The 20,245-nt window shown below is 38.2% G+C and overlaps 1 protein-coding gene across 1 annotated transcript; it reads left to right on the top strand.

The window, feature by feature from the left end:
• The first annotated feature begins 395 nt into the window (after positions 1-395).
• On the top strand, positions 396-20,207 carry scn1bb (sodium channel, voltage-gated, type I, beta b). The gene is made up of 6 exons (XM_061983277.2): positions 396-1,268; positions 5,010-5,176; positions 11,160-11,394; positions 14,716-14,857; positions 16,985-17,060; positions 18,676-20,207. The coding sequence occupies exons 1-5, from the start codon at positions 1,220-1,222 to the stop codon at positions 17,052-17,054; spliced, it is 663 nt and encodes a 220-aa protein (XP_061839261.1). The 5' UTR covers positions 396-1,219; the 3' UTR covers positions 17,055-17,060; positions 18,676-20,207.
• Positions 20,208-20,245: the final 38 nt, after the last annotated feature.

Genomic DNA, 20,245 nt, shown 5'->3' with positions numbered 1-20,245 from the left:
TTTCCTTGATGTTGAAAATGCCCTGACTTTTGGTGTGAATTATACATGTATGTTCAATAAAAAATTTTTTTTTAAAAAACTCTTGAGTAAACAACTGTAGAACATAAAATTGTATTATGTAATTGATATTTTTATGTTGTGGACTTATTTTGTTGAGAACAAATGCGTTATCATTTCTTATTTTCTTTAAAATCTGTAACCTGTGTTTGATTGCAATCACGCTCAACAAATAAATGGCAAATCAGTCATTAAGCTTTACACTTTAGGTAAGGTAAACCGGCAATACTGGCCCTGTATTTAGCAGGTCTTGGGTCGACTCGATACCAACATTTTCAGTATCATCCACCCCAACGGGTGTTAAGTGACAAGAGATGGAGCCCCGCCCCGCCGGTGCTTTCTTAAAGGGCCAGTACACCGCAAAGTGGCGTTTTCAACAAATCGCCTCCTTTCTTGTCGACGTGCGGAATGGATTACACGCCACATTGATACATCGGGCGTTTTAAATACGAGACGGGCAAACAAGACGACGAGTGGCGGCGTAAAAACGCTGGAAGTGACCGCCGAGCGCATCGGCCGTTTTTTACCGCAGTGCATCCGCAGCATCCTCTCGACTGAGAGGCGACAAGTGCTGTGCTGTGGCGCAGCAACATCGCTGGAAACCAAGCACAGGACGGATCTATTCTTCATCTCTTGTTAGATAGATGACATCTTCCCAAAAAGAGGACATTACTCCCACCGTAGAAGAAGGCCTCTAAAATTGGGCACAGTAAAACGGGTTTAGGGATTAAATATTTTTAATCAGGTTTGCGCTAAATACCATTTTAATGCATGCCAATTCAAACTTGCATGAATATTTCCGAGCACACTACCGGGATTTGTGCGTGTGTTCCCTGCAGGCAGCTTTAATGGCGTCCCTGTGCATCCCTCGTTAGGAAAAAAACAAACCCAGGGGGGAAAGTCATCTAATTTCAGGGTGAATATATCCGGGAAACACTGTGAGTCATCACTCCACCTGGAATGTTTGACAAAAAGTCTCCCATCAATTAAAAGTCCGCAGCAATAATTAACCAGCAGGGCTGAAGAAGGAAAAGGAGGATATTTTGCACATTACAATGCATGCTAGTTGAATTATTTACTATTGTAGTCTGCATTTAAGTCTGCAGTGTTCTTAAGATAAAAGCATCAATAGCAATCAATAAGTAGCCCATCATCCAATAACATGACGTCAACCCATACCCTGCTCCTTTTCCTCTCCTGCACATTGTTTGGTAAGTTTTCCTCCATCTTTACGACATGTATGTGCAGTTAATGTGTCTTTATTAGGATAGATTTTTTTTTTTGGACACTGAATTTATTAACTGAATTTTTTGCGTTGTAATTTTGTGAACGGATTTTTTATTTATTTATTTTTTACATGAAAATGTGTGAAAATTCAGTGCGGAAGTATTTACTTCAAAACAAGACCCACTTCCGGTAAAATAGGCAATCAATCTTGTCTCTGAACCAGCCAATGAGGTGTCAAGTTTGACTTGTCGCGTTGTAAGACCCGTGTCACGTGACTGCACACTTGACACCCCATTGGCTGGTTCAGAGACAAGATTGATTCCCTAATTTACCGGAAGTGGGTCTTATTTTGAAGGTTTTCTTTAGTAAAGTTAGTAAATTCTTCCGCACTGGATTTTTTTACACTGACTTTTTTTTTAAATTTAAAACACTATTTTGACAAACTGATTTTTTTAAAACACATATTGCTTAATTTTTTTTTTTTTTTAGTAAAATTGTCAGCATAATTTGATGTAAAACTAATGCAATAACATACCTTCAGTGTATAAGGACTCTAAAATTGACACTGAATTTATGTAACTGAATTTTTTGTGTTTTAATTTTGTGAACTGATTTTTTCACATGAAATTATGCTGACAATTTAATCAAATAACAATTTGTGAGCAAAGTGTGTTTAAAATTCAGTGGGGGAAAAAAACTTGGTTCTTGAAAATTCAGTGCAGAAATATTTGTTGCTTCAAAACAAGACTCATTTCCGGTAAATTAGGCAATCAATCTTGTCTCCGAACCAGCCAATGAGGTGTCAAGTTTGACTTGTCTCTTTGTAAGACCCGTGTCACGTGACTGCACACTTGACACCCCATTGGCTGGTTCAGAGACAAGATTGATTCCCTAATTTACCGGAAGTGGGTCTTATTTTGAAGTAAATTCTTCCGCACTGGATTTTTTTAAAATTTAAAACACTATTTTGACAAACTGATTTTTTTAAAACACATATTGCTTAATTATTTTTTTTATTTAATAAAATTGTCAGCATAATTTGATGTCAAACTAATGCAATTACATACCTTCAGTGTATAAGGACTCTAAAATTGACACTGAATTTATGTTACTGAATTTTTTGTGTTTTAATTTTGTGAACTGATTTTTTCACATGAAATTATGCTGACAATTTAATCAAATAACAATTTGTGAGCAAAATGTGTTTAAAATTCAGTGGGGGGAAAAAACATAGCTCTTGAAAATTCAGTGCAGAAATATTTGTTGCTTCAAAACAAGACCCATTTCCGGTAAATTAGGCAATCAATCTTGTCTCCGAACCAGCCAATGAGGTGTCAAGTTTGACTTGTCTCTTTGTAAGACCCGTGTCACGTGACTGCACACTTGACACCCCATTGGCTGGTTCAAAGACAAGATTGATTACCTAATTTACCGGAAGTGGGTCTTATTTTGAAGTAAATACTTCCGCACTGGATTTTTTTTACACTTTTTTTTTTTTTACCCTGAATTTTAAAACACTATATTTTGACAAACTGATTTTTTTAAAACACATTTTGCTTACAATTTGTTTTATTTAATAAAATTGTCAGCATAATTTGATGTCAAACTAATGCAATTACATACCTTCCGTGTATAAGGACTCTAAAATTGACACTGAATTTATGTTACTGAATTTTTTTGTGTTTTAATTTGGTGAACTGATTTTTTCACATGAAATTATGCTGACAATTTAATCAAATAACAATTTGTGAGCAAAATGTGTTTAAAATTCAGTGGGGGGAAAACTTAGCTCTTGAAAATTCAGTGCAGAAATATTTGTTGCTTCAAAACAAGACCCATTTCTGGTAAATTAGGCAATCAATCTTGTCTCTGAACCAGCCAATGAGGTGTCAAGTTTGACTTGTCGCTTTGTAAGACCCGTGTCACGTGACTGCACACTTGACACCCCATTGGCTGGTTCAGAGACAAGATCGATTCCCTAATTTACTGGAAGTAGGTCTTGTTTTGAAGGTTGTTTTTTTTACACTGACTTTTTTTACCCTGAATTTTAAAACACTGTATTTTGACAAACTTATTTTTTTATACAAACATTTTGCTCACATTTTATTATTCAATATAATTGTAATCATAATTTGATGTGAAACAAATGCAATTATCTAACTTCAGTGTACAAGAAGGACTCTGAAATTGACACTGAATTTATGTAATTTAATTTTTTGTGTTTTAATTTTGTGAACTGATTTTTTTTCACGAAATTATGCTGACAATTTCATTAAATAACAATTTCTGAGCAAAATTTGTTTAAAAATTCAGTGTGGGGGGGAAAAAATGTAGCGTGTGAAAATTCCGTGCAAATATTCGTTACTTCAAAACAAGACCCATTTCCGGTAAAATAGGCAATCAATCTTGTCTCTGAACCAGCCAATGAGGTGTCAAGTTTGACTTGTCTCTTTGTAAGACCCGTGTCACGTGACTGCACACTTAAATGATAAATGATAAATGATAAATGGGTTGTACTTGTATAGCGCTTTTCTACCTTCAAGGTACTCAAAGCGCTTTGACACTACTTCCACATTTACCCATTCACACACACATTCACACACTGATGGAGGGAGCTGCCATGCAAGGCGCTAACCAGCACCCATCAGGAGCAAGGGTGAAGTGTCTTGCTCAGGACACAACGGACATGACGAGGTTGGTACTAGGTGGGGATTGAACCAGGGACCCTCGGGTCACGCACGGCCACTCTTCCACTGCGCCACCATTGGCTGGTTCAGAGACAAGATTGACTCCCTAATTTACCAGAAGTGGGTCTTATTTTGAAGTAAATACTTCCGCAGTAGATTTTTTAACACTGACTCTTTTTTTTTTTTTACCCTGAATTTTAAAACACTGTATTTTGACAAACTGATTTTTTTAAAACACATTTTGCTTACAATTTTTTTTATTTAATAAAATTGTCAGCATAATTTGATATAAAACTAATGCAATTACATACCTTCAGTGTATAAAGACTCTAAAATTGACACTGATTTTTAGTGTTTTAATTTTGTGAACTGATTTTTTCACATGCATTACCTTTTTTTTTACCCTGAATTTTAAAACACTGTATTTTGACAAACTGATTTTTTTAAAACACATTTTGCTTAGAATTCTTTTTTATTTAATAAAATTGTCAGCATAATTTGATGTAAAACTAATGCAATTACATACCTTCAGTGTATAAGGACTCTAAAATTGACACTGATTTTTAGTGTTTTAATTTTGTGAACTGATTTTTTCACATGCATGACCCTTTTTTTTTACCCTGAATTTTAAAACACTATATTTTGACAAACTGATTTTTTTAAAACACATTTTGCTTAGAATTTTTTTTATTTAGTAAAATTGTCAGCATAATTTGATATAAAACTAATGCAATTACATACCTTCAGTGTATAAGGGCTCTAAAATTGACACTGATTTTTGGTGTTTTAATTTTGTGAACTGATTTTTTTTACATGCATGACCTTTTTTTACCCTGAATTTTAAAACACTATATTTTGACAAACTGATTTTTTTAAACACATTTTTCCTTACATTTTTTTTTATTTAATAAAATTGTCAGCATAATTTGATGTAAAACAAATGCAATTACATTACTTCAGTGTCAAAATAAAATATTTCGTAATAAAGAGACAAATGAATGTCCATTTTAACATGTATATATTGTGATATGCTGACAGTGCACCAGTGTCACGGGGCGTGTGCGGAGGTGGACTCGGACACAGAGGCGGTGGCGGGCAAAGGCTTCAAACTGGGCTGCATCTCCTGCAAGAAGAGGAGTGAAGTCAAAGCCGCCGCCTCGGTGGAATGGTACTTCCAGGCCGATGGGGAGGTTGACTTTGTGCAGGTGAGCCCAACGTCTGCCATTAAAGATTTTTTTATATTTGCGTACAGTAAGTGTAGTCAGAAACATGATAGTGCCTCCATGCCAGGTCGTTCAATCAATAACTCTTCTTGACACGCGGCTGTGTTGACCTTGTGTGTGCGCTCTTCTATTTGATGTCTGATTGCATGCTGGGAAAATACACCCTCACTGCACACTTTATGAACTGTAATCCAATCTGCTCAAGGTTGTAGATTGACACTGTAGTGCATTCATTACCAAAACATACAAAACCATTGAAGTTGTCACGTTGTGTAAATGGTAAATAAAACAGAATACAATGATTTGTAAATCATTTTCAACTTATACTCAATTGAATAGACTGCAAAGACAAGATATTTAATGTTCCAACTGAGAAACTTTTTTTTTTTTTTTTTTTTTACAAATAATGATTAACTTAGAATTTAAGGGCAGCAACACATTGCAAAAAAGTTGCCACAGGGGCATTTTTACCACTGTGTTACATGGCCTTTCCTTTTAACAACACTCAGTAAACGTTTGGGAACTGAGGAGACACATTTTTGAAGCTTTTCAGGTGGAATTCTTTCCCATTCTTGCTTGATGTACAGCTTAAGTTGTTCAACAGTCCGGGGGTCTCCATTGTGGTATTTAAGGCTTCATAATGCACCACACATTTTCAATGGGAGACAGGTCTGGACTACAGGCAGGCCAGTCTAGTACCCGCACTCTTTTACTATAAAGCCACGTTGATGTAACACGTGGCTTGGCATTGTCTTGCTGAAATAAGCAGGGGCGTCCATGATAACGTTGCTTGGATGGCAACATATGTTGCTCCAAAACCTGTATGTACCTTTCAGCATTAATGGTGCCTTCACAGATGTGTAAGTTACCCATGTCTTGGGCACTAATACACCCCCATACCATCACACATGCTGGCTTTTGAACTCTACGCCTATAACAGTCCGGAGGACACAACGTCCACAATTTCCAAAAACAATTTGAAATGTGGACTCGTGAGACCAAAGAACACTTTTCCACTTTGCATCAGTCCATCTTAGATGAGCTCGGGCCCAGCGAAGCCGGCAGCGTTTCTGGGTGTTGTTGATAAATGGCTGTGGCTTTGCATAGTAGAGTTTTAATTTGCACTTACAGATGTAGGGACGAACTGTAGTAACTGACAGTGGTTTTCTGAAGTGTTTCTGAGCCCATGTGGTGATATCCTTTACACACTGATGTCGCTTTTTGATGCAGTATCCGCCAGAGGGATCGAAGGTCCGTAATATCATCGCTTACGTGCAGTGATTACTCCAGATTCTCTGAACCTTTTGATATTGCGGACCGTAGATGGTGAAATCCCTAAATTCCTTGCAATAGCTGGTTGACAAATGTTCTTAAACTGTTGGACAATTTGCTGACGCATTTGTTCACAAAGTGGTGACCCTCGCCCCATCCTTGTTTGTGAATGACTGAGCATTTCATGGAAGCTGCTTTTATACCCAATCATGGCACCCACCTGTTCCCAATTAGCCTGATCACCTGTGGTATGTTCAAAATAAGTGTTTGATGAACATTCCTCAAATTTCTCCGTCTTTTTTGCCACTTGTGCCAGCTTTTTTGAAACATGTTGCAGGCATCAATTTCCAAAATGAGCTAATATTTCCAAAAAATAGAGTTTACCAGTTCGAATGTTAAGTATCTTGTCTTTGCAGTCTATTCAATTTAATATAAGTTGAAAAGGATTTGCAAAGCATTGTATTTTGTTTTTATTTACCATTTACACAACGTGACAACTTCACTGGTTTGTAGAAACTGAAAATATTTAATGTACCATATTGTAGCTATATGACTATTAGAAATAAACTAACACTATAATCTGCATGCCGAGAGTTCAGCCCTTGCTTCCGTTCCGCCAAGGGCTCGAACGTAGGGGGGGGGGGGGCTGTTTTACATGAATAAAGGCATGTAAAAAGTCAATTAATGGATGACAGGGCACTTCATATGAAATTGTATTGCAAATGGATTCCTAGGCCTTTCCTCTTCAATCACTGATAAGGATATAATAATACTAATAATAGATTTTATTTGTAAAAAGCACTTTACATTGAGTAAACAACCTCAAAGTGCTACAGTGTATTAAAAAAAAAAAAAAAGATAATAAAAATAAAAATAAAAATAAAAAAATAAAATTACAACAGCCAAATAGCTAAAACTAGTATGCGTATATTTAAAAAAAAAAGGCTTTTTTAAAAATAATGTTTTTAAGCCTTTTTTAAAAGCATCCACAGTCTGTGGTGCCCTCAGGTGGTGAGGGAGAGCAGAGCATTCCACAGACTGGGAGTGGCGGAGCAGAAAGCCCGGTCTCCCATTGTTCGTAGTAAGTATGATGTCAAATTTCCCAAGACATTCCCAAAGTACCCCATTGCTCACTGTGGAAGTGCTAGGCTTGTGAGCAGTTGTACTGGGTTTCAACCGGAGTCATAAAAATATGAAAATTCAAGTTTGGTTAAAGAAGTGTTAAAATTGTTCAACATTAATTAAAAAAATAATAAAAAAAGTATGAAAATGTGACGGAATGAGGGGACCTCAAAATAGACGATGATAGATAAGCAAATTTTAATTATGCAAGCAAGTAATCAGCTGTGATTAATCGTGATTAATCCAAATTTCAAAATGTGATTAATCTTATTTGGAAAACAATATCATTTGACGGCCCTAAAATAAAATAAAATACATCTCAACTGATTAAAATGGATCAAATGTGGACTACATGGAGTGCCGGGGCCGCTGCAATAGAGCACACATGAGAGCGGTGGTGCGTGGGTACGGTGATCTGTGTGGCCACAAACAGCGGAGAAGTAAAATAGATATACATATTAATGCACACATGTTAAAAGTGCAATTTCACTGTTGATCTGCATTTATTTAAAAACATATTTAAACTAGTTTCCCTAAAATACACATTGAGGCTGTAAAGAGTGTTTAAGTCGATTCATCGAACAAACTAATCGATTGATTACTTGATTAATCAAACAAACTAACCAGTGGTTAGAGCAGGCCTGGGCAATTATTTTGACTCGGGGGCCACATTTAGAGAATAAAAATGTGTCTGCGGGCCGGTATATCTATTTTTTAGGAAAACCAATACAAAACCTCACAATAAAGTCTGATTGAATGCTAAAAATGTTATGACAGACCGCCTTCAAATCGGAATGGAATTTTAAATTTTTCTATGAAGGATAAAACCCTGAATATTGAGAACATATGGACGTCACACCCCCTCTTAATCGACATATTTTACAATCAAGCCACACCCACACTGCTTGGTGCCTCGTCTGACCTGCTGTGACGTAGATTACCATATTAACTAGTAGGGTTGTACGCTATACGGGTATTAGTATAGTACCGCGATACTAATGAATCATATTCAGTACCATACCGCCTCTGAAAAGTACCGGTCCGCCGCACCCTAAGATTTTTTGTTAAAATAAAGCCAATAATGCAATTTTTTCTGTTCCCTTTTATTTAGAAAAGTACCGAAAAATATCAAAATAATATTGGTATCAGGACAACACTAGCATACTTGCCAACCCTCCCAAATTTTCCGGGAGACTCCCGAAATTCAGCGCCTCTCCCGAAAACCTCCCGGGACAAATATTCTCCCGAAAATCTCCCGATTTTCAGCCGGAGCTGGAGGCCACGCCCCCTCCAGCTCCATGCGGACCTGAGTGAGGACAGCCTTTTTTCATGACGGGAGGACAACAGGGTGACAAGAACTAAATCATCCAGACTAGAGATACATTGTATTATTATGTTTATCTTACCTAAAAATAAATATATTTACTGATTTAAAAAAAAAAAACGAAATACATTTTTACTATATTTTGCTGAAAACATCAAAATTAATTGTATTTTTATTTGTATTTTTTCTGACTCCTTATTACATCCAGCCATAGAATTATACATTAAAATAAACATATTTGAAATAATAAATTTTAAAATGATCATAATTCATTTAAAATGACCATATTTAATTATTAAAATAATTGCTTGTTTATCAACAACTTTAGCATTTTATTCATTACATTTTGAAACTCTCAGAAGCCAAGTTATGTTATATTCTTCAAGATTTATTTATGCAAGTTTGAAGTATCAATTATCTAAACACAGTTTTGTTTGCATATTTTCAGGATGTATATATATATATATATATATATATGCATATATATACAGGTAAAAGCCAGTAAATTAGAATATTTAGAAAAACTTGATTTATTTCAGTAATTGCATTCAAAAGGTGTAACTTGTACATTATATTTATTCATTGCACACAGACTGATGCATTCAAATGTTTATTTCATTTAATTTTGATGATTTGAAGTGGCAACAAATGAAAATCCAAAATTCCGTGTGTCACAAAATTAGAATATTACTTAAGGCTAATACAAAAAAGGGATTTTTAGAAATGTTGGCCAACTGAAAAGTATGAAAATGAAAAATATGAGCATGTACAATACTCAATACTTGGTTGGAGCTCCTTTTGCAAAATTTGCTTTCGTCAGAAAACATGACTTTGGACCACTCAGCAGCAGTCCAGCTGGTGTCGGTCCACTCTGTTTCCTGAGATCCAGGGTCAACGCAGCCGTCTACCAGCAAGTTTTAGAGCACTTCATGCTTCCTGCTGCTGACCTGCTCTATGGAGATGGAGATTTCAAGTTCCAACAGGACTTGGCGCCTGCACACAGCGCAAAATCTACCCGTGCCTGGTTTACGGACCATGGTATTTCTGTTCTAAATTGGCCCGCCAACTCCCCTGACCTTAGCCCCATAGAAAATCTGTGGGGTATTGTGAAAAGGAAGATGCAGAATGCCAGACCCAAAAACGCAGAAGAGTTGAAGGCCACTATCAGAGCAACCTGGGCTCTCATAACACCTGAGCAGTGCCAGAAACTCATCGACTCCATGCCACGCCGCATTAACGCAGTAATTGAGGCAAAAGGAGCTCCAACCAAGTATTGAGTATTGTACATGCTCATATTTTTCATTTTCATACTTTTCAGTTGGCCAACATTTCTAAAAATCCCTTTTTTGTATTAGCCTTAAGTAATATTCTAATTTTGTGACACACGGAATTTTGGATTTTCATTTGTTGCCACTTCAAATCATCAAAATTAAATGAAATAAACATTTGAATGCATCAGTCTGTGTGCAATGAATAAATATAATGTACAAGTTACACCTTTTGAATGCAATTACTGAAATAAATCAAGTTTTTCAAAATATTCTAATTTACTGGCTTTTACCTGTATATATGAAATACTTGGTGAATTCTAGCTGTCAATATACTCCTCCCCTCTTAACCACGCCCCCAACCACGCCCCCCGGCCCCTGCCCCTCACCTCCCGAAATCGGAGGTCTCAAGGTTGGCAAGTATGACACTAGTCACTAAAATATCATGCAAAAGCACAGATTCCAACCATAGAAATACTTTGTATGGTTGAAGACTTACGCTCATTAGAAAACATCACTGCACATCATAATGGCAGCTACACTTTACATCTTAAAGATATAAAAAAATGATTTGGGAATGCCCGGCGGGCCAGATTGAAAAGCTTAGCGGGCCGCATGTGGCCCCCGGGCCTTCATTTGCCCAGGTCTGGGTTAGAGTGTCCGCCCTGAGATGGGTAGGTTGTGAGTTCATACCAAAGACTATAAAAATGGGAGCCATTACCTCCCTGCTTGGTATTCAGCATCAAGGGTTGGAATTGGGGGTTAAATCACCAAAATTATTCCTGGGCGCGACACCGCTGCTGCCCACTGCTCCCCTCACCTCCCAGGCGGTGATCAAGGGGATGGGTCAAATGCAGAGGACACATTTCACCACACCTAGTGTGTGTGTGTGACAATCATTGGTACTTTTAACTTTACTTTAATGGATAGATAATGGAAGAACCCCCACTGATTAGCGATTCATGCGTGTTGTCACCAGATCTACACCTACGAGGATGGATCCCCCACTGAAAATGAGCACTTTAAAGGCCGCCTGGATTGGAACGGAACCAAGAGGAGCAGAGACATCCAAGACGCGTCGATATATTTGCTCAACGTCACCTTCAACGACTCGGGCACGTACAGCTGCTTCTTCAACCGCATCCTCAGCTTCGACAACTACGAGTATACCACCACCATCAACAAAGTGGTCCGCCTCACTGTGGTGGCCAAAGGTATGACGCAATCCGCGCTGTGCTTTTAACCCTCCTGAGACGCATTGTCCTCCAAAGTGGATATTTGCATTTAGTGTCCAATGAATAGGACGTTAGTTCCCAGGAGTATCCGGCTCCGCTTTAAAGGATTTGATGGTCTAGTTTTACTATTGCAGTGTACAGTGTCTTATTAGTCGCTGTGTTTGCCTGGAAAATTGGACATCGCAATGCACTAGCAAAACAGAAACGACGTGTAAGGAGATAAAGTGGAGCTAAAGTGGAGGTTGCATTTGCAGGAAGTCATTAAAGAACGTGAAGTCAGCATCGCCGCGGAATCGCTGACAGTGTTTTTCTGCCCTTTTTAAAGCACATCACAAAGTGAAAAGTTCCCACTGCAAATGCAGTTAATTATTTACAGGCTCTCTGCAGGTTTCAACATGTCAAATTGAATGCTTTTTTTTAAGACCGTCTTGAAAATTATTCAAGACTAGAGATGTCCGATAATGGCTTTTTTGTCCATATCCAATATTCCGATATGGTCCAACTCTTAATTACCGATATCAAGCGATACCGATATATACAGTCATGGAATTAACACATTATTATGCCTCATTTTGTTGTGATGCCCCGCTGGATGCATTAAACAATGTAACAAGGTTTTCCAAAATAAATCAACTCAAGTTATGGAGAAAAAAAATGCCAACATGGCACTGCCATATTTATTATTGAAGTCACAAAGTGCATTATTTTCTTTTTAACATGCCTCAAAACTGCAGTTTGGAATTTGGGACATGCTCTCCCTGAGAGAGCATGAGGAGGTTGAGGTGGGCGGGGTTGCGAGGGGGGTTCTGGGTTAGGCGGTAGGGGGGGTGTATATTGTAGCGTCCCGGAAGAGTTAGTGCTGCAAGGGGTTCTGGGTATTTGTTCTGTTGTGTTTATGTTGTGTTACGATACGGATGTTCTCCCGAAATGTGTTTGTCATTCTTGTTTGGTGTGGGTTCACAGTGTGGCGCATATTTGTAACAGTGTTAAAGTTGTTTATATGGCAACCCTCAGTGTGACCTGTATGGCTGTTGACCAAGTATGCTTTGCATTCACTTGTGTGTGTGAAAAGCCGTAGATATTACAGATATACATATCCTCCCTTACAGACTGCCTCAGTCAACTCAAGCAGTGGTTCTCATCCAATTTCCTTCAACTCAATAGTAATAAAACCGAAATCTTACTTGTCGGTACAAAAAACATCCTCGCCAAAACCAACAGCTTGTCCATTACTCTCTGCAATTCCTCGGTCTCACCCTCCTCCCAAGTCAAGAGTCTGGGTGTCATCCTCGACAGCACACTCTCCTTTAAAGCCCACATAAACAACATTACCCGGTCTGCTTACTTTCATCTACGAAACATTAATCGTCTTCGCCCATCCCTTACCCCTCATACTGCTGCCATATCAGTCCATAGCCTGGTCCATTCCTTACCCCTCATACTGCTGCCATATCAGTCCATAGCCTGGTCCATCCCTTACCCCTCATACTGCTGCCATATCAGTCCATAGCCTGGTCCATTCCTTACCCCTCATACTGCTGCCATATCAGTCCATAGCCTGGTCCATTCCTTACCCCTCATACTGCTGCCATATCAGTCCATAGCCTGGTCCATCCCTTACCCCTCATACTGCTGCCATATCAGTCCATAGCCTGGTCACCTCTCGCCTGGACTACTGCAACTCTCTCCTGTTTGGTCTCACTCACAAGTCACTTCACAAACTTCAGCTTCTCCAGAACTCTGCAGCCCGGATAATCAGCAGAACCCCTTCAATCCAGCACATCACTACTGTTCTGCAGCAACTCCACTGGCTACCCATCAAACATCATCCACTTTAAAATAATTCTCCTCACTTTCAAAGCCATCCATCATATCTCTCTGACCTGATCCATGTCGCCACGCCCTCACGTTCCCTAAGATCCTCTTCATCCATCCATCTCACTGTCCCTTTATTTCAAGTGTCCACCATGGGTGCCCGAGCTTTCAGTCGCTCTGCCCCAAATCTTTGGAACTCTTTACCACCAAACCTTCACAACTTAGATTCAATATCCCTCTTCAAATCAAGACTCAAAATACACCTATTACTGACTGCTTATTCATTGTAATCATCTTTTCTTTTCTCTTTGTTGTTGTTGTGTGAATGTTGTCTGTCTATCTGTGTTGGCCCTGCGATGAGGTGGCGACTTGTCCAGAGTGTACGCCGCCTTCCGCCCGATTGTAGCTGAGATAGGCTCCAGCGCCCCCCGCGACCCCGAAGAGAATAAGCCATGGGTGTTAAACTCTGGCTCGCGGGCCAAATTTGGCCCACTTAGCCATTGAGGCGATATCAAATTAACAGTAAAGCTGGGCCGCCGATCCTCCCGGGAGTCTTCCAAACGCCAGCCAGCCCAACGAGTGCTGGCCCAGTCACATAACATGTGTGGCTTCTGCACACACACACATTAGAATGCAACGCATACTTCATCAACAGCGATACAGGTTACACTGAGGGTAGCCGAATAAAAAACTTTAACACTGTTAGAAATATACGCCACATTGTGAATCCACACCAAACCAGAACCCTTTGCAGCACTAACTCTTCCAGGACGCTACAAGGTGTGTGTGTGTGTGTGTGTGTGTGTGGAGGGGGGGAGGGCGGTGTATTTTGTAGTGTCCCGGAAGAGTTAGTGCTGCAAAAGATTCTGGGTATTGTTCTGTTGTGTTTATGTTGTGTTACGGTGCGGATGTTCTCCCGAAATGTGTTTGTCATTCTTGTTTGGTGTGGGTTCACAGTGTGGCGTGTATTTCTAACAGTGTTAAAGTTTTTTATACTGGCACCCTCAGTGTGACCTGTATCGCTGTTGATGAAGTATGCGTTGCATTCGCTCGTGTGTGCGTACAGAAGCCGCACATATCTTGTGACTGGGTCTGAACGATGTTAGAATGGATGTGACGATAGCTCGTAGAGTACGTTAAAGGTTCATTTGTTCAACCTTGGCCCGCGGCTTTGTTCAGTTTTAAATTTTGGCCCACTCTGTATTTGAGTTTGACACCCGTGGAATAAGCGGTAGAAAATGGATGGATGGATAGATGTTGTGATTTTGTACGGTGTCCTTGAGTGCCCAGAAAGGCGCCTTATAAATAAAATGTATTATTATTATTATTATTATATTATGTGACTGGGCCGGCACGCAAAGGCAGTGCCTTTAAGGTTTATTGGCGCTCTGTACTTTAAACTTTTGACCACGACTGTACCCTTTACTTATCATGGATTTTGTCCGTTGTGTGTGACGTCACCTTTTTGTGTCTCCCGGCGCACAGCCACCAGAGGCACGGCATCCATTGCGTCCGAAGTCATGATGTACGTGTCCATCATCGGCCTGCAGGTGTGGCTCCTCATCGAGATGATATACTGCTACAGAAAAATATCAGCAGCCGGGGAAGAAGCGTTAAGAGAAGCCGCGTACGTACAGTGTATTGCATCACAAATTGTCACATCTGTTGTTGCACGGCTACAAAATCTGTAAAAACAACCATAGAAAAAAATATATTATGGCAAAAGGATAAAACAAATATATTTGGATTTAAGGAATATGCCAGAAAATCATTTTGTGGGAAAATTTACTTGATGAAAGTCGGGATGTGCCGATCGATCTGCTACTTATCAGTATCGGACAACTTTCGTAAGCGCCGGTCCCCTTTTTGGCTGACACTTGTTATTTTTTGTCCCCCAGCTGATGAGTTGCTAGCAGCTATTCAAGTGTATCAACACACAGTGTGGAGCCACTCCACCTAGTTAATAATAAGCACCTCCATTACGACAAATAAACTGCATTTCTTAGTTTTGTAAGAACGAGGCTAAACACCAAGAGCAAGCCGGAAGCTGACATGCTAAGAGCTAACCACTGAGCTGCTGGCTTTAAACATAACTTAGAAATAAGTGCTTCGTAAGCAGAAAGTAAGCAGTTATTAACATGAAATTAACATGTAGGTTAATAAGAGTCTATAGTCGAGTCTCTTATTTGTTGTTTTTATGTTTACAAACTCAGTGAACATTTCCTTGGACACAGTAGGACTTTGAGGGCAAAAACCAAATGATTTAAATTACGGTAGTAGAAAATAGTGGTTTTTGTTTAGGTATTGTGTGCTATTGATTTTATTTTTGCTCCAACAATTGTATGTAATAAATTAAATTAAATTGAAATTAAAATTAAATTATTAAAAAAATATTAAAATTAAATTAAATTAATTTAAATTAGTAGAAAATAGTGGTTTTTGTTTAGGTATTGTGTGCTATTGATTTTATTTTTGCTCCAACAATTGTATGTAATAAATTAAATTAAATTAATGAAATTGAAATTAAAATTAAATTATTAAAAAAATATTAAAATTAAATTAAATTAATTTAAGTTAGTAGAAAATAGTGGTTTTTGTTTAGGTATTGTGTGCTATTGATTTTATTTTTGCTCCAACAATTGTATGTAATAAATTAAATTAAATTAATTAAATTGAAATTAAAATTAAATTATTAAAAAAATATTTAAATTAAATTAAATTAATTTAAATTAGTAGAAAATAGTGGTTTTTGTTTAGGTATTGCGTGCTGTTGATTTTATTTTTGCTCCAACAATTGTGGGTACTCCGGCTTCCTCCCACCTCCAAAGACATGCACCTGGGGATAGGTTGATTGGCAACACTAAATTGGCCCTAGGGTGTGAATGTTGTCTGTCTATCTGTGTTGGCCCTGCGATGAGGTGGCGACTTGTCCAGGGTGTACACCGCCTTCCGCCCGATTGTAGCTGAGATAGGCTCCAGCGACCCCCCGCGACCCCAAAGGGAATAAGCGGTAGAAAATGGATGGATGGAAATTGAAATTAAAATTTAATTATTAAAAAAATATTAAAATTAAATTAAATTAATTTAAATTAGTAGAAAATAGTGTTTTTTGTTTAAGTATTGTGTGCTATTGATTTTATTTTTGCTCCAACAATTGTATGTAATAAATTAAATTAAATTAATTAAATTGAAATTAAAATTAAATTATTAAAAAAAAAAAATTTAATTTATTTAAATTAGTAGAAAATAGTGGTTTTTGTTTAGGTATTGTGTGCTATTGATTTTATTTTTGCTCCAACAATTGTATGTAATAAATTAAATTAAATTAATTAAATTGAAATTAAAATTAAATTATTAAAAAAATATTAAAATAAAATAAAATAAATTTAAATTAGTAGAAAATAGTGGATTTTGTTTAGGTATTGTGTGTTATTGACTTTATTTTTGCTCCAACAATTGTATGTAATAAAAGAACAAGGAAGTAGTTTAAATATTGTGTTGATATTGTAAACCGCCAGTAGCACTCACCATAAATACATTGAAAAATGTACATGTGATCAGTCAATCGGTATCAGAATCGGCAGCACAAAAGCCTGATCGGAACATCCCTAGATCAAACCTTTATCCAGATCAGCACCACAATTTTTGTGGATTTTATTGGGAACCTTTTCTTTCCCTTCCAAACTAACACGAGATGCAAATATCACTTCCTTTTGTGGTCTATTAATTGTATTTGATTTTTTTCCCCTTCCAGGAATGCGGAATATTTAGCAATTGCCTCAGAAAGTAAAGATAACTGCGCAGGGGTGCAGGTTGGAGAATAGCAAAAGGTATGTATATTGACATATATACCCACGTACAGTTGTCCCTCACAACACTACAGTATTATTGGCAAGGAGAGACTAAACCAATCAAGAGCACGCTATTCAGCATTGTGGCCACTGATTGGCTCAGCCTCAGGCAGCATTACTATATTGGATTAGAAGGTGATTAAAGAGGTTCATTGTTGGAGGGTCGTGTCTAAATGGCATACATAATGTTGAAAAATATATTCAGAAGTTTGTGAAAACAGTTTTTTATGCTCTAACTTTGAAAATATTTGATTTATAATTAATGAATTGTACTTGAGAGGAATCATTGATCGCGGTCATATCCGGAACCAATTAACATCAATAAACGAGGGACGACTGTATACTTTGAGCATGTCACGCTATAGTTTGCAATTATGTCATAAATATGTGATGTGAAAAAGTATTTGAATATTAATTTACGGTACATAAAAAAATCCTACCTAAAATCTACAATTCTAATCAATGATTTTAAATTGTATTACCTTGTTTAGCATTGTTTTGACACAAAAAGTTAAGGTAATTTTTAGTAATCAAACAGGAAATTGCTTTCTAATTGCATTTATTAACAAACACATTACATCACTTCAATTTAATTTGGTTTATCTTTGGCCTCTGGAGGTAATTGACAACTGTATTTACTTAACCCTACTATTATAATTATTGTATTTATTAAATTATACAATATATACGTTGTCATATTTAGTTTTTAAACAATTACACAAAACTTGATTGAATTGACAGCTCGTGTTCCAATTTGTTAAAATAAATAAAACAATATTTTAACTATTGCATCTCTTAAAGGCTACAATGAATTAGATTGTAATATTTTACTTAGTTATTAAATAACAAATAATAATAATGACACCTTGCTCCGACTTTCTTAAATAACAGAAAAAGGAAGTCTGTTTTTATTTTTTTGCATCAATTCTTTAAATGTTTTCATAATAACGATTAATCAAATGTCCAGTGTTTTTTGTAAATAATGTCATAAAATCTGTTTCTATTACCAGGCTTCCAATTATAATCAATGATTTTAAATTGTATTACCTTGTTTAATGCAATTTTTTGACACAAAAAGTTAAGGTAATTTTTAATAATCAAAACAGGAAATTGCTTTCAAATTGCATTTATTAACAAAAATATTACATCACTTCAATTTTATTTTGTTTATCTTTGGCCTCTGGAGGTAATTGACAACTGCATTGACTTACCCTACTATTATTCTAATTATTGTATTTATCAAATTATAGAATGTATAGGTTGTCATATTTACTTTTGAAATAATTACAAAAAACTCAATTCGACAGCTCGTGTTCCGATATGTTAAAATCATTTAAAAAAAATACCTACCGTATAATAACTATTGCATCTCTTAAAGGCTATAATGAATTGGATTGTAATATTTTACTTAGTTAATAAAAACTAAAAAAAAATAATGACGCCTTGTTCAGACTTTCTTAAATAACGGAAAAATCAACTCTTTTTTTTTATTTTTTTGAATCTATTCTTTAAATGTTTTCATAATAAGTGTTTGAAAACTGTTTTTTGTAAATAATGTCATCGATTTCTTATAGCCTTTTGTTTCTATTACCAGGCTTCCAACTGGGACTGAAAAGATCCTGTGATATGTCCCGCTAACTGCATGAAAACAACTTTGTAGGGGGGGGTGGTAGAACAGACATCACCTTCATCCTAAGTCTTCTGTTGTATCTTCCCTTTTCCTCCATAAAGACCTCAAATGCACATGAAGCACAGCGAGAGAGAAGAGGCAGCATGGTACCAGCACTGTAAATATTTTGCTACGCACAAAAGCATTATGCATTAATGAGCCACATTGTCACAAGCATACAAAGTATTAGCTCCACATACTGGACATTTATGAAATGTACTGTTTGTGAACGGAAGCTTTCTACTAACCCACCACCAGCCCAATGTATGATAAACACCCAATATGTATGTTATTCATGAAATAGAACGTGGTGAACTATGATGGAAAACTCCCATGCACCACATCCAAACAGTCTACATGTGCTTTGTGGACTTGGAGAAGGCATTCGACCGTGTACCCCGGGAAGTCCTGTGGGGAGTGCTCAGAGAGTATGGGGTAACGGACTGTCTGATTGTGGCGGTCCGCTCCCTGTATGATCAGTGTCAGAGCTTGGTCCGCATTGCCGGCAGTAAGTCGGACACGTTTCCAGTGAGGGTTGGACTCCGCCAAGGCTGCCCTTTGTCACCCATTCTGTTCTGAACTTTTATGGACAGAATTTCTAGGCGCAGTCAAGGCGTTGAGGGGATCTGGTTTGGTGGCTGCAGGATTAGGTCTCTGCTTTTTGCAGATGATGTGGTCCTGATGGCTTCATCTGGCCAGGATCTTCAGCTCTCACTGGATCGGTTCGCAGTCGAGTGTGAAGCGACTGGGATGAGAATCAGCACCTCCAAGTCCGAGTCCATGGTTCTCGCCCGGGAAAGGGTGGAGTGCCATCTCCGGGTTGGGGAGGAGATCTTGCCCCAAGTACCTCGGAGTCTTGTTGACGAGTGGGGGAAGAGTGGATCGTGAGATCGACAGGCGGATCGGTGCGGCGTCTTCAGTAATGCGGACGCTGTATCGATCCGTTGTGGTGAAGAAGGAGCTGAGCCGGAAGGCAAAGCTCTCAATTTACCGGTCGATCTACGTTCCCATCCTCACCTATGGTCATGAGCTTTGGGTTATGACTGAAAAGACAAGATCACGGGTACAAGCGGCCGGGTGGCGGGGCTCTCCCTTAGAGATAGAGTGAGAAGCTCTGTCATCCGGGGGGAGCTCAAAGTAAAGCTGCTGCTCCTCCACATGGAGAGGAGCCAGATGAGGTGGTTCGGGCATCTGGTCAGGATCCCACCCGAACGCCTCCCTAGGGCGGTGTTTCGGGCATGTCCGACCAATAGGAGGCCATGGGGAAGACCCAGGACACGTTGGGAAGACTATGTCTCCCGGCTGGCCTGGGAACGCCTCGGGATCCCCCGGGAGGAGCTGGACGAAGTGGCTGGGGAGAGGGAAGTCTGGGCTTCCCTGCTTAGGCTGCTGCCCCCGCGACCCGACCTCGGATAAGCGGAAGAAGATGGATGGATGGAACTATGATGGATTGTCTTTCCAATTAAATTGCTGGTACAATAAGTGAAACATTCAA

This window comes from Nerophis lumbriciformis, linkage group LG21 (assembly GCF_033978685.3).
Source record: "Nerophis lumbriciformis linkage group LG21, RoL_Nlum_v2.1, whole genome shotgun sequence".
NCBI classification, from domain to species: domain Eukaryota; kingdom Metazoa; phylum Chordata; class Actinopteri; order Syngnathiformes; family Syngnathidae; genus Nerophis; species Nerophis lumbriciformis.
The sequence above is the reverse complement of the archived record's forward strand: the minus strand, read 5'-3'. Positions and strand labels throughout refer to the sequence as shown.

Bases quoted from the DNA above. Each gene is read 5' to 3' on its own strand.
- scn1bb (XM_061983277.2), top strand. From the start codon at position 1,220: ATGACGTCAACCCATACCCTGCTCCTTTTCCTCTCCTGCACATTGTTT. The intron at 1,269-5,009 runs GTAAGTTTTCCT...ATATGCTGACAG, and splicing joins CCTCTCCTGCACATTGTTTG to TGCACCAGTGTCACGGGGCG. The intron at 5,177-11,159 runs GTGAGCCCAACG...TGTTGTCACCAG, and splicing joins GGGAGGTTGACTTTGTGCAG to ATCTACACCTACGAGGATGG.